Consider the following 18,540-nt stretch of genomic DNA (forward strand, 5'->3'; position numbering starts at 1 on the left):
AGGCTTAGGACTTCTCGTTTTCGAAGGCGGTGGTGATAACGCTTCCTGCTCTGCTTTCCAAGGCTGTTTTGAGGTCCTCCTGCGTGGAAATGGAGGCTTTCGGCTTGAAACTATAGTGCACAGCTTACTCTGAAGACGCGTTGGGTCTTCATCTTCGGAGTGGTTTTGGGGGCACTTTGTGTCTGCAGATGTGAGATTTGGAAAGCAAACTCAGACTAAAGTAGCATGAAGCGATGTGGGTCTATGTGCTCTTGAGTTTTCTCGCTTCTGGTTTTGCTGCAGCTTCATAAACCCATGATTCTCTAACTCTGTTCCCTGCTGTTAAGAGTTTGGATCAGAGGGGTTCCCAGTCTGTGATGGTGTTGAAAAGGGAGGTGCTAGACACTCTGAAGATCTTGCTCTCTCTATCGGGCAGACCATGGCTCTTAGAGCCCTGGTAAGCTGGAAGACTTTGATCCCACCATTCTCTGGGTGAGATTTCCAATTGCTGTAAGGCTTGCAGAAAGTCTTTATGAATGCTGTGAAGGTGAACTTTCCTACCTTGTCCTACCTGGCCGTGATTTTCAAATCTCTCTTCCTTGTTGCTCGTAGGTTTCCAGGCCGTATCTCAAATGATGTTGGTAAAAGCTTTTTACCACTACAGTAGGAATTGGTATGTGCAGTTTGCTTTGTGAAGAGTCGTCTAAACGTTTGTTCATGTTCAATAATTCCCTTGTCTGGGTTACCAGATAGGATGCTTCCTTAAGCACCCTTACTGCTGAGGAGGGCTCTCAAATAGCAGTGAAGAATACAGGTTGTATTATTTCTTGTTTTGTCTGAGTCTTCCTAGGGAGTTTAGAAAAGTGTTTTGAATGGCTCTTTGTTCCTTTAGAGTTTAACAATGTTTGTATGTTTGTTATTTTTCAGGTACCTTTAAAGCCAGGAAGGAGTCTTATGGATTGGATTCGACTAACTAAAAGTGGGAAGGACATGACTGGTTTAAAAGGGAGGCTGATTGAAGTGACCGAAGATGAGCTTGCTAAGCACAACAAAAAGGAGGACTGCTGGATATGTATAAGAGGTTGGTTGCTGTGATGTTCCTTCTGTGTTTTTTGCCTACGTTTTCTCTTCTGTACTTAAAGAAGAAGGAGCAATAAGAAGCCACACCCCAAAACAAACTATGCACCTTCTGTATTTGGGCAAGGTGTAATCTTGACATAATTGGACAGAACTTCGATCAAGTTAGAGATTTTGTGTCACAAAGATTTTCTTACTTTCAAGCCTTTCTTAAGAAGTCTTCCAAGTGGGCATATTTTATGCCTATTTTATGTCTACATATGAAAATAATAAACCGCAAGATATAAGGTAATACCTCAAATAACAAGGGCTTAGGAAAAATAAGGCATTGAAAATGCTGACACTCATCAGTTTATTATCCGTAACAGTTGACTATTTTTAGTGATTGTTTTAAGGCATCTAGAGACGTAAAAATACTAAAAATGTTACTTAGACCTGTGGAATGGTCTTTGGGAAACAAGTGTGCAAGCCTGTATATTAGTCCATAAAACTTGGTAAGGCAAATGACACAGAGCAATCATAATCTCTGTCTGGCAAACAAACACCTGTGGCAAGTAAGCCATTCTGTTTATGGTATTATTTTTATGAAATCTCAGCTCAAAAGTCTGAAGCAATAGCTATGGCTAGAAAAGTATTTTCAGTGCTGAGAATTAAGTTCTTACTTTTCTTACAGAAAGGAGTGAAATGTTTCCTCTCCAGTTAATTTAGAGACTAAAATACATCAATATCACCTTATGTATATTATAACAACACTTCTATGAAGATAGATTAATAACATTTGAGTAGCTAATTTGACATTTCTCTAGGAGGAGTGGTTCATTTAGTTGTGACTTTGTTCTGGTAAGGAACAGCATTGGTATTTGATGTAATCTCATGTCTGAACTCCAGCAAAAGGAAGTTCAGTATCTCTGCGAGGGTGACTGTGGGTTTTTTTGGACATTAAAAGGAATAAGAGAGTAAGGGTAAAATGTCATTCAGTACTGGCTTTTGAACAGAATAATAGGATTGTTAATGCTCTGCGTGCTCTTGCACATGCTAGCAAAACTAGAGTTAAGTAGGAGAGTTTATTTACTGTGGAGGTCTGTTCATTTTTCTCACTCAAAAAGGGACATCTACTGAAGACAAAATCACTGCTTTAAAACTTTTCTGTTTTGGTTTTAATCTCTTATTCCCCCTTAACTACATCTCTGAGGTTGGTTTTACCAGAACTCCATCATGCTGCTTTTCTATCTGTCTAAATTTTTCCATCTCTGCCTTTTCTTTGTTGATACACTAAGGAAAAAAACAGTATAACTGAGAATCCTGGTAGGTTATGTGTAGACCCGATATATGGGCAGGTAGCAATATAACACCATTGTGGAAAAGCTAAATGAAGTCTTTGCATTGGTAGCTAGACTGTGTGTCTGTTAGGACAGAAATTGATGAGAAGAATGTGAAGTAAAAGACCAACTTTGTTCAAAATCCCAGTATGATGATCATCAAAGAAAGCTGTCATATAGGACACAAATTTATATATGTAAGTGGGATGTTAGGGGAGTTAAAGTGTGAAGGGTATATAAATGAGATTTCTTTTGCTCTTGCAAGTTTGATGGTAAATTGATTAACTGACGAATATTCAGGAGGTCCTAACAATGTAATTACGTTTTAGTGTGTGCAGTAATCAGTGCTGCACACAAGATGGCGTAGGGAATACATCCATCAGAGGAGCGGGTCAGTAAAACATGCGGAGATCCTTCCTTTGTTGTCTGGGATGGCTGTTCTTACCAACTAGGATTCTCTCAAGTATGTCTTCCCCAGGCCCAGTGCTGAATGCTTACCTCTCCTTCCGAAGTAATTAATGTACACTTCTTAATGTGTTAAAAGCTTCTTACGAAAGCACTGGCACGGTTCCACTTCTGGTAGCTTCCTGTTTGGATAATGTGTATGCCTTTAAATATTCTGCTAGGTAGGTCTGCAGTAGTCCTGTTAACAGCAACATGTCTTGTAGTTAAACCTGGTTATAGCTGCATTTTCCAGGCTTTAATTACTCCAGTTGCATAGCAACAATAATTAGACTTCATGATTTCAAACCTGTGAAGAAGCATTGTTTTATCTTCCTGGAAATCCTAAGAACAGTACTCATGTAGAAAGAATGCTGAGCTCTTTTACTGGGTCAGATTTGGTACCAGAGTTATAAGCCTTTAATGAGTATAGACTATCTTAAGGGGTTTTTTTTATGTTGCTGAATCTGAAGAATGGAAGTTTTGTTGCTGATGGTAGCAGTTTGTCCTTATGGAAGACAGTTCATTCCTGTAGGCATTTTATTCCATAGGTGATGGCATATAGGGAAACAACTATGACAGTACTTCAGGGGTAACTTAATTGGAAGGCAGAGTGAAAACAGTTTTGTGCACTAACTGGCTCAATTTTATGTCTTTGTTTAAATCAGTCTCTGGTTCTTTTACCCCCTAGCTAGGATACATTAAGTTCAACTTCAAGGTTGAAGTCTCAACCCTGCAGGTTTCTTCAGATGTTCACTGGGACGAAGTGGCATGTCATTATAGGACTGGCATCTCCATGTAGGAACATCTGTCGTGTGCTCTATATAACTGTGTAACTTAGGTTTTGTGAAGTCATATTATGCCAATTATGTTTACTATTTGCCATTATACTGTTTAATATACACTAACTTTTCACTGTTTTTGGAGATAGGAGTGGTTGTAGAGTTGTGGAAGTGCTGCTCACATGTTTCTATATTTCATTTTCTTCAGGATTTGTATATAATGTCACACCATATATGGAATATCATCCCGGTGGTGAGGATGAACTAATGAAAGCAGCAGGAACTGATGGTACAGATCTCTTTGATCAGGTGAGAACTGGCAGCAAATAACACTTAGTCATTGAAAGGTATTTTGAAACAAATGCATGCTTTCTGATTATTTTTAGGGCATTCCAGTGCAAATGGTGATTTTAACTTTTTCAGGTCTAAGAAAAGGCAGTGGGTTACTGCTCAGAATGGCACTTGTATGCTGAAAGAAGCATACCAGAAGAGAGTAATCAAGACGTCACTTTGTGTTGTTGAAATGCTTCTTCAATTTGACCATTGTATTATTTTTTAGCAGAAATAACAATAAAGTTAGCAACAGCTTCAGATACCACCTTCTTAAGTCACTGCAGCAACTGATTGCTGTTGTTTGAGAGGCATTTTCTTCTCAGAACTTTCATTTTTGAAAAATGCTTGTAGTATTCTTTTGTCTATTAACTTGGCCCCTGCATTACCAGGGAATAAAGTACTAAATAAAAATGCTGGGGCTGCTAGTAAATGATAGTGAAGAAATCATAAGATAGCAGTTGGTCTCCTTTGTTTACTATTTCTTTAAATGTTTTGAAAAGACTCGGAAAACAAAGGGTCTGCAGAATGGCTGTGTTTTCTGTAAGGAATAGCTTGCAAACCTGGTGCTGTAAAGGATGATTCACTGAGTCGGTATTTTTTAGAAACAGATTCTTTGAGTCTCCTTGGCTCACAAGGTTTGTCTGAGAAACTGGGAAAGAGCAGAAAGGAAACCTCCTCTGTTTCTGAAAAGGAAATCTGTCACCTCTTTACAGTTGGTGTATTACAGTATGTTATGCCCTTATTTGCAGAATGTTTTTAACAATGAATGTAAATAAAGATGTGATGATATTTTAGCTCTGTTAAGTTTATCTTTGGTTAATCCTTTCACAGATGCAGTGTTGGATTTGGGTGTAATTTTCTGTTGTCAAGAAATTTGGAGTTTCTCTCCTAGAAGGTCATCTAATACCCAAGTTGTGGCCTGGAATTCTGTAGCTGGGTCATTGAATAATATGCTCCCAAAAAGGAGTCTTGGTATCAGGCACATTTGGGGAAGCCCATCAAGTTGTTACTAAGTTCAGATACATACTGGATACATTTTTGGGTTGGTTTTTCCCCCCTAGTTTTTGTCATGGGAGTGGAAAGCAGTGTTCAGGTCCTTAAAATAGGCTGTTTGCATTTTTTGTTTCTGGCTGGTGTCTTTCCTGTTCTGGAGATGTTTCTCTTGTTACCCCTCTGCTTTAGTATTCTGTGTCTGTTGGATACTGATGTTTTTTAAGGGTTTTATAGGTTGCTAGTGTTTCTCAAATTTCTGGAAAGATTAAGTGTAATTCAAAATCCTTCATTTCTTTCTGTTATCTCTATGTGAGGAAACTATAGCTTGTGGATGAGATTTTTTTATTTAATCTCCTTAGTTTGTCCAGTTCAAAGTTTTTATTAATCTCTAGATCCATTCAAATTTTTCATGCAGCACTTTGTTTCCTTTTCTCTTCTTGTGATGTTGTCCTGGATGCCTTATCAGAATTGTCTTCTCTGCCATCCGTTTCTTTTGCAAGTTCTTCAGTTCTGGTCTGTAGAGCTACTGCTTTTTCTTCACTTTACTTGACTTTCTGAAATAGGTAATTTCCAAATAATTCAATGATAGTAAGACAGAAACAAACAGAAGTACACCAGCTTGGTAGGAGGTGTTTATGTGTCTAAACTACTGTTCTTCATCTTTGTTTTCTTCATCCCTTTTCCCTTCCCTCTTCCTGTGTACCTAAACAAGAGTAATTCCCTTTGTGGTAAAGACAAGGTCTTTATTCTGTTAATAGCATAGCATACATCATAAAAGTGCTTTTCTGAAATATTTTCTGTAGTTCAAAGTTATGATATTCAGACACTGCAAAGCATAAAATAAGTAGTGTTAAACTATCTCCTTTTTTCACTTAATTACATACTATCTGTAGTAGAAGTAAAAATAAGTACTAAACAACGTAATAATGAGTGTCTTTTTAAAACAAACAAACAAACAAACCCCCTGCTAAATTAATTATATCAGCCACTATGAAAAAATTAATTTTTCTGTGCATAGAACAACATAGTAAGAACTACAAATTTTGTGAAAACATAATTTGTTACTATAGGTTCATCGCTGGGTCAATTATGAATCGATGCTGAAGGAATGTCTTGTTGGGAGAATGGCTGTCAAGCCTATTGCTGCTCCAAAAGGTGAGGTTTTTGAGAATGTGGTAATCCTTATTATGCTGTATTCAAGAATTATCTGGAAATTATGAGGAATCCTAACTCATCATATTTACAAGTAGAGTCTATTCTGGCATAGAGATGAAGGCTGTTGCAAAAACTCAGTCTTTTTACAGCACGTACCTGAAGATGAAGCTATTTTGTGCATGAAGACTTTTTTAAGTAATAGACTGCTGTATTTTTGCTTTGTTTTTAGTTGTCAGAAAACAGATGTGTGTGTGCTGTGTGCATGTATATATAGAAGTAATTTGTTGGGGTTTTTTCCCCCACATCCCTATTTCTCCTTCTGATCCCTGGGTGCAAACTGTCATAGCTCTCTTATCTTGAAATACATCAGTATTTTCAGTCTGGAGATTTCAGCAGCAGACATGTGTCTGGCAAGTTGCATATGTATTGAGATATTTGAATGCACTTTATGAACAGTTATCCTTTCCAGAACACTTTATTTGGATCTTTAATTTGAATTTATTTGGAGAAAATTTTGCTGATACATCAGACTCCTCTGAGCCAGGACAGCAAGAGATTTAGTATATTGTCTAAAATGCCTATGATAGTTTCAAGAGAGTTTAATCTTCCGTATTTGTTATGGTTTGTAGGCCACAGCAAAAATTTCTTATGGGTAGGAAGCAGACTCTATTAATGAATATTGACCCTTAGCAAAACTGCAGTGAAAACACGAAGGAATTAATGGTTACAACTATTTTTCTCAAATTCAATGGCATCTTTTAGTTCACAAATTCAGCATCTCTTGTAGCTCTTAAGCTTCTGACAAGGTGCACCACATACTTCCTTAGTGCATCTATCACATCGCCTAACAGCTAGGTTGAGTTTGGTCTGTACATGAAGGGGAATAATATTTTACATCTCTGTGTTACTAGGTAGCTACTTCCAGTGTGGAGCTTTTAGGGTAAATACACCAGAGTATGAAGAAACCTCAAAAACGTAACTGGTTCATGGAGTTGCAGTGTTACAGATAAGTTACTGCTACTTTGTCAGCTCAGTTTAGAAATTTAAAAGTAAACCTGACTTATGCAACTAGGAGGTATTCTTGAGACATGTCTTTGCTCCTGCCAGCTGTGACAGTCTATTTTCTTGTGTACATTTTCTGCTTTCCTCCATAATAGGACTCTTCTATTTATTTTGCTGGAGTAAAATTTGAAGGGTACAGGTTGCCAACTCCATAAAATCAGTTCTGTTGCTTGTGTCTCTTTTAGCCATTTCAGGCTTGAAAAAACTCTGATTTCATTAAGAATCAAACTGATTAGACTGAATTTGCTGAAATTCTTCACTGTAAAATTCAATTACTTTGAGGTCAAAAGCATGATTAACTCACTTCACTATCAGCCAGCAATAGCTGGACCATATTCAGCAAAGTTTGCATTTGAAAATAGATTGAAATGCTGAGTAAGGTGCATGTTTTTGAATATAGAATTAAATGGGCCCATAAGTATCAAGGAAAGACAGGACTTCAAATTATGGAATACATTGCTTTCTTTTTGTGGCAGAAGCTGAGCGTTTGGCAGTAGGGCAAGCATTGGTACTTGCTGTTTGATACAGTCTCGATACAGTGCAGGTAAGGCAGATGTAGGTTTGTTGGGGAATTACAGGAAGATTAGTTGTTTAGCTTAGTTTTTCTTCCCTGTGTTTTGGTGTTTTTTTGAAAGATGGTACAGTTATTTGCTCACCGTACTGTTTTAAGGAAGCTGAAGCTTGTCCTTGCGTACTCTAGTTTGTTTTTTCTTTAAAAACGAAGAGTCTTCTGTGGGTAATATTTTGTCAACTCGTGTTTTGGGAATGCTGCCTGGTGGCATGTTAGTGGCTAATAGGAAATCCTGAATTGTCCCTTGTGTGATGTTACAGTGGATCTGTGCGCTGAAACGCATAGTGTTTATACTTCCTGAGAAGGCCAGTGCAGTAACTACAGCAGTACCCAGGCATGTAAGAAATATTTTCAGTGTCTCCCTCAACAAACTTGTACAGCATTGTTACTTGCTTTCCCTTCAGAGTGCTCAGCTGTAAACACTAGTAAGGACATTAGTTTGTTGTCTGGTATCTTTTAATACTGCTAATGTTTCTCAGACACGTTAGTACATGTTGCTATGTTACTTCAGTGGTAATGTAACTTGGGAGTCAGAATGCATGCTGTAATATTGTTAATTCAGTGAGGTTAAACTGAGAGCTATGGTATCATCCAAGGAAGAGAGATAGGGCTCTGTCTTGGAAATGCCTCAAACTGTCCTTAAAATTGCAATGCCAATTTTGGTGCAGTGTGTTAAAATGTAGTGATGTGAGAGTAGACTTTTGAACACAAAAAATTACCTTTCATCGGAAATGAGATTTTGTGAATGACTTGCCTATTCCGGTAGAAAGCTTGAAGTGATGTACTGCAGACTACACAGGCATTTGAGTGAACTATCCCATTCATCTTGGAGTGTTTTGTTTTTACCTTATAGTAGCACAACATGAAAGCCTTTAATGAACGCAATTTTTAGGCAGCTCTGAAGTAATTTTGCAGTATTGTATGGTTGGTTTTTTGTTCCAGGAGCCTTTCCTTCACTTCTCTCAGAGTGGCTGCTGTGATGCAGACCACTGAAAGAGATTCAGAAGAATAAGGGAGAAAAGTTCACATTTTGGTTTTCATAAAAGGGAGCAGGAAGAACACACTGCGGTTTCTTCCATTTCCCCAAACCTGGCTCCCATAGGAGAGAATACAAAATTCACCTTTATGTTGGGACATTGAGATGTGCAATGGAGAAAAGGCAGAAAGGGGCCTGGATGCATGCAGAGAGGACTTAGTTTCCCCACGGATTTGCTATGAGCAGAAGGATATGTGGCTGAGAGGTACAGCGTCTTTACACTCAAGTTGAGCACCTTATATATGAAGTGACACAATGTAATATTCACCTGCCTGGTCCTTATTTTGTTTTGGTTTTGTTTCTGGTTTGTTTTTCTGTTTTTTTTTTCTGTTTGCTTGTTGTTGGTTTTTGTTGGTTTTTGTTTTGGTTTTTGTTTTTGTTTTTTCTCCTGCTAGTGTTTGTTTGGAATAGCTGCAGCATACTGTGGATGTAATGAAAAATTTGGATAGTAATTTGTCAAATAAAATCATTTGACAGGAGGAGCTTATAAAAGCTTGGTTTCTAAGCATTGGGTTAGTCAGATTCAGTTTCAACTACGTGTTGTCAGAATGCAAGTGTCATTGAAGGTCTGACAGATCTGGTGAGCTTCTTAGCTGTGAAGTTTACAATTGCAAAAGATAATCTGTGATGTTTGTTTTGAAGTGCTGGAGTTCTTGCTTTTCCTACCTTTTAGTGCTGTGCAACTTCTGGCATGTTTAACATGCTATTTGTTTAATTATACATCATCTTGGAATGGCAACCAGTGCTGCATTTATTTGTAACTACTTGATATATATGAAGCATTCTAGTCAATCTGTTAATGTTTTGGAAGGCTTATTTGGAGATTCTTACTTGGCTTATTTCTTTAGCATGATGTGTGCAAGTACTGTGGTGCAACTTCTTACTCTGGTGCTCGTTTTTTCTTAATGTTTGTAGAGATTACTTCTGTGTGTGAAGAGAAGCAGAAGCTTAATGGTAAGTATTCACTTGAAGTGAGGCAGGGAGTGAATCTGAAACTTAGTTCAATATTGTCGAATGAGCAGTGTTTGTGCAGGCTTCTGTCTGTCATTATGTTTGAATCTGATGTTGAGGCTTTAGTGATCTGTGGAAATTACGGAAGGCAAAATCCTAATCGGGTATTGTGAATTCAGTCTTTAAAAGTATTATAAGGCTGCACTAGAGTAGTATATATATAGATAAGGGAGGTATGAGGTGCATGAGCTTTCTGCTTGAGTCAGCTGAGATAGGTCACAAATTACTGTGTGCTGTGGAAGTACTTCTCTGTATTGGAAAAGCTAGATGGCCATAGGGTTGAAGTAGCAGGGTCAAGACAAAATGGTTTAGGTTGGAAGAAACATCTGTAGCTTATTCTGTCTAGTCTCCTGCTCAAAGCTAGGTGGTAGATGATACTGCTTATAAGCAATCCAACCTTCATGAGAAGAGGCGAGAAGACTAGGTGTGGTATTTTGGTTTTTCTCCTCTCCACCAATTTTCACTGCAACTTGTCTATTGCCTCTTATCCCTCTCTTGAGAAGCATCTGGCTGTCTTCTCTATCTTTCCTTGTCTCCCACCCCCTTCTCTTTATGTAGTTGAAGACTGTAGTTGGGTTTCCTCCCTAGCCTTTTCTCTGCAGACTGAACACCCACAGTTCCCTCATTGTGCTTTCACATATGCTGTGCTGCTCCAGCTGCTGACCACTTTGTTCACCTTTCTCTGGACTTGATCTGGTATATCAGTGTCTGTCCTGCACTGGGGAGCCACAATTGGACACAGTACTCCAGATGTGGTCTCACAAATACTGAATAGAGAGGAAGAATTGCTTCCCTTGAACTGACGGCTGTGCTCTTGCCCAGGATAAAGTTGGCCGCCATCACTACAAGGGTGCAGTTACCTGCCCAAGTTTGGCTTGTCTAAGTTCCTGGAAGATTTTCTGCAAAGCTCCTTTCTATCTAGTCAGGCCTCCTGCTTGTTTTGTTGCATCAGATTTTGTTTGGTTTTTTTTCGCTGGTGCAAAATTTTGCATTGCTTTTGAGCTTCATGGAACTTATGTCAGCCTGTTTCTTCAGTCGGCCTGCATGCCTTTGGATGTCAGCGATAACCTTTTGCGTTTCGACTGCTTCTTATGTTTTGTCATCCCTCTTTCCCCCCCTCCCTCTCTCCCTTCCTACCCTTCTCTCCTTTCCCTCCCTCCCCTTCAGGTTCCTAATGACACTGTAAAACAGTATTGAAACACTGTTGGCATTCCCTGTTCTTAGGGAATACCACCTGTAACTAGCCACCAGTTGGACTTTGGACTACTGATCACACCTTTTGTGACTGGTGCTCCTACTAATTTTCTATCCAGATTGTAATCCACCTATCAAGCCCAGCTCTGTCCAGTGTGGCTATGAAGATAATGTGAGAAACTCTTATCACTAGCCTTGCTTTCCCATGGGATTCTGCAAAGCAGTTCCCAGAACAAGGTGAAGTTTGCTGTCATGAGATGCAGAGCTGTAATTCTGCAATTCATCCTGGTCACCTTAAACACCTTCATTTCATGTCTGCTGTTAGCCTTTGACTTCACCACCAGCTTTTCTTTATTTGTGACCACCATGACCAGTAGAGTACTTTGCTTAATTGTTTTATTGATCACCTGAATCATAGAAATAGTCTTTTTATTGCAGTGTGACTTCTTGTTTTCACGTAACATCATACAGCATTGCAGAATAATTCATAAATAACTTGGTTTGCCAGAAAGCTCTATTTTATTGTGGTTGTTCACATACTTCTGTTGACCTGCAAAATCTAGAAGGAGCATGTATGACCATGAATTCCTCTTACACATGGAGGCCAATCTAAGCATATGATATATGCCATAGAATTGGAATGGTTTGGGTTGGAAGGGATCATCTAGTTCCAACCCCTGCCACAGGCAGGGACACCTTCCACTAGACCAGGTTGCTCAAAGCCCTGTCCAGCCTGGCCTTGAACACTGCCAGGGATGGGGCAGCCACAGTTTCTCTGGTCAACGTGTGCCAGTGTTGCACTACCCTCACACAGGGAAGATTTTTTCCTAATATCTGATCTAAATCTACCCTCTTTCAGTTTAAGGCCATTTTCCTCTGTCCTATCACTACATGCTGTTGTAAAAAGTCCCTCTCCAGCTGTCCTCAAGAAGGGCTTAGCCTTTGAGAAGGCTTTTTCATTAGGTGATTGGTTTTCTTTTGCAGTGATCAGACTGCTGTGCCATTTAGCTTCCTTGGCAGCTGCAGATGGTTGTGTACTTAGAGGTAATTAAGGATCAAAGAACAAGTAATTCCAGCGAGTGTTAACGGCTTTGGGTTAATTCCCCCATCTGGATGATCAAATAGGTTTGACAGATTGGATTAGACTTGAGCGGCTCTCTGTGTTTTATCTACTTCCCACATGGTGGAGCCACTCAATTATTGTGTTTAAGCTTGTACTCAAACTACAAAACTTACTGGCATTTAGAAGAAGATAACTTAGGTAACTGAGAATTCATACATTATTTGATGATAGCCATTTCATGTTTGCAAGGTTTACCTTTGAGTTGCCTTGAAACTAGAATTTACCAACTGTTACCTGAGACCTCTGCCTAACCATTGTGCAGGAAAACTCCTGCTGTTCATGTGGTGTTACAAATCATACTATATTTCTGTCTGTGCAGCTTTCTCCATTATGATTCTATATAAGTACTTTGTTTTGAAAGCAAATGCAATCCATCAGCAGTTTTATCAGTCATCTCTGCTCAAGTTTTTGCCAAATACATTCATCTTCTGTTAGGCCAAAGATTAGTACAGCTGGCGTTTTCAAAGACTGACCAAGTGTTGCCTCCCACAAAGGCTTTTTCAGACTGTTTCACGTTGGTTAATTATTAAAGTGAGTAACTGAATTCTGTGAAAATTCCTAGAGAAGTGCAAAGCAGATTAAGGCTAATAGCTTCACTTAACTGACTGATGTGAAATTGGACTTGTGAATTAGGTTAGACCAGATGTCCCAAGTTGAATTTGTTCATCTGAATTGAATAAACAAATACTTATCTTAAAGGAGATTCATTCCAATAACCTTTCTTCCATGCTTCATTATCACAAAATGTGAAAGCACAAGCTGGTAACAGATGAAACTGAGATCAAGCTGCATGTACTGGAAGGGTTGCATGCACAGGTTCTGCCATATATGGAACTCTTAATTTCTGAAGTAGAACTTCATGTTCTAGGAGCCTACTCTCCAAAAGAAAGTGCTGAATAAAAATAAAACTTAAAAAGTACATGGATACTTCTGGCTGCCTGTGGAAATGAAGCCACTAAGTATCATGGAGGGGTATTTAGAACATTCAGGGTCTAAACCCCAAAATATCTCTGATTCTGATTTCTATTAAGCAGGCATCACAGTAAATATTTTAATGACTCTCTGCTCACTCTAGGTATGCTTCCTGAGAAGAAAGTACTGAGTGCTTCTTCTAAAGATTTAACTCCAAGGTAAACTTTTGTCTTCCGTTGTCTGTAAACGTTCTATTTAATAGTTCTGTGCAGTTCTTAGAAAATGCAGGCAACTTCCTCCATGGTTAGCTCTTGATGTTACAGCTAAATGAGCGTATATCATTAGCAGCCTATTATAAGTATGAAAGCTGAGGTTCAGGTTTAAACAACTTGCCAAAGGTCGTATTGACAATATAGGCAGAGGATGATGCAAGGTTCTTTGCTTGCTCTGTTGGTTTCTAATGCTCGCACTGCCTCTCTTCATAAACAAATGTATGGCTTATATTTGCAGGCTTTTCAGCCTTGCTTCTTGAGAAGGCTCCTACAAAATGATTCCAACTGGCCTGCTTATTTCTTTGACTTTAGTTGATATGTCCATAAATGTATGAGTTGGCATGCTTTGGAAAAGTGCTTGGTTTCAAGCTGAAGTATACTAAGATATGATAGCTGTATTCAAGTTTTTACAATATGCAAAGCGAAGCAGGCACTAAAACCCCACCGTGATATGCCTGCTGTTGTCACTGAGATACTGTTTTGCTTCATGATGCCTTGAGTCACCAGAATTCAGTTTCTCACTTTGCATAAGAATGTCCTGTGAATGTGTAATTTCTGGGCTAACTACATGCAATCATACAAAATATTGTGGATTGTGAACAACTGGAATGTGGCTTATCTTCTGAAGTGATCCCCAAACTTTGCTGCCTTTCTTCCTGTGTGTCTAGCATGTTCTGGTGTGTGACTGGAACGTGTGCAGCCTAGAATGTGCTGGCTGTCAGGAGTGTCTGCTGGAAGGGACATCCCCTTTCTCTGCCTTTTTTTCTGGTCCAGCAGTCCAAACAGTAGATGGAAGTGATTAAGATGTTGGGGAGGGGAGAAGATGGTAGTAAGGTGGGTGTGAGGGGTTAACTTTGTTGTGGGGGTGGAGCTGACTTTCAGTGACTGGGATTGCAACCCATATAGAAGTTAAGTGAGAACTATAGATGTCTGTGGTGGAGAGCCAGGCATGAGATTGTCAGATATATGGTCCCCGTGAAAATGGGTAGAGAAGGGAATAGCTTTTCTGGGTTAGGCAGGTAAGTTACTTCTTGGCAAGTATAAGTTCATATGAACAATTATCATTTGAAGGCTTTTGGTTTCATACCTTCCCCTGGATTAATTGCAAGGTTTGGGTAGCTTGAGAACATAGGAATGTAAAATCATGATTTGGGGAGATGAAAGGAACTGTGGTTTTGTGGTATGTGCATGCAATCTATAATTCTTGGAAACCACCCTGGCTATATATTACTTTTGTCTGGAGTCAAGATTTTAATCATTATGTTAGTAAGGTTCCTGTTCTGCAAGGAGGATGCAGGTGCTTTTTAAGTAAAACTAGCACCATATAATTTTAGCTACAACGTGCTAAATGTCAACGTGCTTAATTAGACTGCTGTTATTTTAATAGTGTTTTCAAAATCATTGGCTCTGGACTTATCTATTAAAAAAAAAAAGTAAATAATGTATTTGGCTTGTAAATTCATTAAAGCTCTACTTAAAAACTGCTAGTTAAATATATTTTGGTGTATCCAAAGAAAGTATATATTGTTTTCTTTACTGTATTTCTTGTTTTACAGTTATGACTGGTTCCAAACAGATAGTTTGATCACCATTGTCATATATACTAAGCAGAAGGTAAGTGTATTTTATGAAAGGGAGAATTACAAGATCCGTTTGTGATCCAGCTTGAATTCTGGGAGAACTTTATTAAAATGTTTTTTCCTTGTCTGTAAAAGGATATGAATGCAGAGTTGGTGATACTTGACTGTGAGGACAAACGATTAAGGGGAGAGATAATCGTGGATGATTACTCGTATCTTTTAGAAGTTGGTAGGTACTGTAATTTTGCAGTTTGAAAGTACTACATTTTCATTCTGCTTTATTAAAACCTCTCATTAGACCTTATGCTTTTTACAGATACCATTTAATGTTTTACTTTCATTAAAGATGATTAATTTAAAGCACCTTGATGTAAAGGAATTGCATTGTTTATCAACTCACATCTTCGTTTGTTTAGTATGGACAGAATCTTTTACATGTGGAATAAAGTGTAGTAAGAAATTGATGTAAAAGTTGTGTAGAATTTTTCTTCAAGTGTATTTTTGATAGGTATTAAAATGCCCTTATTCAAGTGGAATGCTGTAGATAAATGCAGATTGGTGGCTTTACATGAGTCATTGTTGAAAGTAATGGGAGAAATAATGATGCCTTTCTTAAGGTTATGTATTAGGCCTGCAGAAGTCACAAGTGAAATTTCAAGACCGGATAAAGATGCACAGAGTTCTAGGCAGATTAGTTCACTCCTAGTCTTAAACTGTGTATATATTTGACTGCTAGAATGTAATTTTGGTTTTGCTTAACATGGAGTTTATTTCTCTTTTATTTCAGACTTGTATCATGCTGTTCAAGAAGACATGGCCGGTAAGTGCCATCTCTTGCAGCACTTGTGTATCTCTTCTAATATCAGAATGTGGAATTTCAGTTTATTTTTCTGGCTTGGCAGACACTTTACAGTTTTGATTACCACCAGCTTCTGACACAAATCAAACCAAAACATTGATTTTTTTTTTTTTTTCTTTAGTTGTGGCATTTGGGCCTGTGGAAGTAATAAATTAGTGGTGCTTTGGTTCCTCTGAGTATGACTACATGTTAAAATAATTAAAAGTTAGTTCTGTTGTGTATTTTTAAACTCTTCTTTGCTTAGTCTGGGATTTTCTAGCATTTTATTACTCAAATGGCCTTGAAAAGAAAGGTACTAGTGAATAGTGGTAGTTACCAATTTCATGGAAATGAGGACTCTGAATTCATGAGCATTCTTTTTAACCTCATGGGCTGTGGAGCTTTTCACAATGTATTTAGTAAATAAAATACATTAATTATGCATATTAAGTTAGTGCTTCTTGGTTTAAATGCACTGGAAAATGTTATAGAGAGATAGCTGAAAGTATATTTAATTTGATATAATAATGTAACAGATTAATTCCATGTGTCTTGAGAAATGACTAATTCTTCTAAAATGTAATTATAATGGAGGAGTAGAATATTTTTTGTACAAAGTGTAATTAAAAGTAACATGAAACCTTTTGATTTTTAGTAAATATTGCTGAAAAAGTTGGGAAAGTAGAGATTATCTTAAAGAAAAAGGATAACGTTCACTGGAAAATTCTGGGACAGCCCTTGGAGAGTCATAATACATTTATGAAACGTATGGACAGAGGTAAGCAGTTTCATGGCCATGTTACCAGCCATTGTAAGACTTTTTTGAGCTTGTTAATCACGTTTGGTATCTCCCAGGATTTTCTTGGTCTGTAGTCACACCTGCATTTCAAGAATGTTATCTGGTCTCGTTAAAAAGATGCTCGGGAATTCTCCTTGAAAGGGTTCAGCTTAGAGGTGGTTTTTTTGCTTTGCTTTGGTTTGCTGGCTAGTTTTGTCCTGCAGTGGGATGGGAGGTCTTCCAGGCTTGCCGAAATACTGGAAGAACCCTAATAGAGGAAGGTGAAGACTGCTTGAGCATTTTTCTGCCTCATGGCTACCTGTGTGCCTTATATTCTTTCCATATGAAAACCTCAGTAGACCCTGAGGAGACAGTGCATGGACTTGTGTCAATCATAGGAGTAACTGTAGTGAAGGAACAAAGAACTCTACTTTCAGCTTTACTACATCTGTAGTAATGTTGTTCCAGCACACTGAATCTTTGTAACTTGAGATGTGATTATTTAGGGACTTCAAGCCATGTGTAGATATCGAAGCCAGCCCTGAATAAGCTGATGTGTCTGCAAGAAGCAGTAGTTGTATGAGTTCATTTGTGGTAACAGAATAGTATGAACTTGATGTAGCACTGAAGCGTATTACCCTGATCAGTGTGATGGGGTTTTTTTATAGCTATATTTGAAATTTCTGCACAGTTACATTACACAACATGAGGAGCATGCTCATATACTGCAGCTGTCCAGTTTCTCAAAACCCCCCTTGTCCTTCTGTCTGACATTGCTCAAAAATTGACTGGTATTAGTGTGCCTTATTATGTGTGAAAGCAAAGCTGTACACTTTTAAGAGCTAATTAAATGTTGATCACTGTGTTGTACACCTCTTACTGGCTCTCAGTTGTGCTACTTAGGCCTTTAAAGTTGACAGATTACTGTGGTACAAAAAGGAAGACCAACTGCATAAAGCATCTCTCATTAGCTCCCTTTAGCTTATGTAGAATGTAATTTTCCTTCTGACAGTTTTAGAAACTGTTACGTCATCCGCTTTAAGATCAGGTATTTCAATATAATTCTCTGTATTTAAAGGGATACAGCCTGGAATAGTATGTTATCCACTGTCCATTGCTGATTTTCTCCTTTCTTGCCACTTTCCATGATTATGAAAAACAAAATGAGAAAATAAGGCAGAACAAGAGATGTAGAATATAGTGGCTTTATGGATCCTTTGGAAATGAAGAAGGCAAGGATGATTTGATGCAGTTATCAAAAATCCAGATTGAGCATTAGTAACCAGTGCTTCCTAGATGATTGTTCTAGGTTTTTTTTCCCTAAGAAGTCAGACCCCAAAATAGCATTTGTCCTGTTATACAGAGAAATGTTACAGGTGTTGGATGACTTTATTATGTATCACTGATGAGTTCAGATCAGTTTAAATTGAATCTTCAGAAAACTTAAGTTAAAGGGCTGCGGAGGCTATGTTTCTTCAGTTGCCTGATTACCAAGGTGGCAAATCTAGCAAATATTGATATCTATGGCTTTTTAATCCTTACTCCACAAACTTTTATTCTGCAGGGTTTTTTAATTTTAAAACTCCAATTTTAAAATGGAACATGCCAGAAGGTTTATAGAGGAGGAATGTTCAGGCCTAGATGTCTGTCCTTTATTCCAACGCTGTGCTTTCAACTCAGCCATAAAATCTATATATTGGAAGCTTCTGTTCACTCAGTCTGAAGTAGTCACTTTCTGTTTCAGCTTAGAATTATACTCCCTTTTACTCCAAATTGCAACATTTTTAATTTTGCTTCCAGTTCTGTGGGAGCCAAATAATGTCACGGGTGAAGAAACTCACACCTTGCACGGTGTGAGTACAGAAATAACAATTAACAAATTTCCTTGTCTTTATTGGGTGTGCTTTTGGTTTTGTATGCAAAACTGCTTTTTCTGAAGCAAAATTACTTTATGCTGGGAATAATATAATCAGGACTTCCAGCCTGCTAAGTAATTTTATCACGGCTGGAAAGAGCAGGTGGAACAGCTGGCATAAGCTATATTGGGATTTGAGTGCGATCAGCAGAAGCAGTACCAGTGTTGA

The 18,540-nt window shown here is 38.2% G+C and overlaps 1 protein-coding gene across 2 annotated transcripts in view; it reads left to right on the plus strand.

Moving 5' to 3' along the window:
• Window positions 1–912: 912 nt before the first annotated feature.
• LOC104405750 (cytochrome b5 reductase 4) overlaps window positions 913–18,540 on the plus strand; it is a 36,821-nt gene continuing 19,193 nt past the window's right edge. The window contains exons 1-9 of one of the 2 annotated variants that reach the window (XM_010014558.1): window positions 913–1,060; window positions 3,807–3,907; window positions 5,995–6,096; window positions 9,687–9,702; window positions 13,152–13,206; window positions 14,817–14,874; window positions 14,976–15,069; window positions 15,628–15,660; window positions 16,334–16,456. In XM_010014558.1, the coding sequence (XP_010012860.1) occupies window positions 934–1,060; window positions 3,807–3,907; window positions 5,995–6,096; window positions 9,687–9,702; window positions 13,152–13,206; window positions 14,817–14,874; window positions 14,976–15,069; window positions 15,628–15,660; window positions 16,334–16,456 (709 nt within the window). In that variant the 5' untranslated portion in view covers window positions 913–933. Of the gene's footprint in view, window positions 1,061–3,806; window positions 3,908–5,994; window positions 6,097–9,663; window positions 9,703–13,151; window positions 13,207–14,816; window positions 14,875–14,975; window positions 15,070–15,627; window positions 15,661–16,333; window positions 16,457–18,540 lie in introns of both variants that reach the window. The other variant, XM_010014557.1, reaches the window with a different exon arrangement.

The sequence above is a fragment of the Nestor notabilis genome, unplaced genomic scaffold (genome assembly GCF_000696875.1).
Source record: "Nestor notabilis isolate BGI_N333 unplaced genomic scaffold, ASM69687v1 scaffold15, whole genome shotgun sequence".
In the NCBI taxonomy this organism is placed as follows: domain Eukaryota; kingdom Metazoa; phylum Chordata; class Aves; order Psittaciformes; family Psittacidae; genus Nestor; species Nestor notabilis.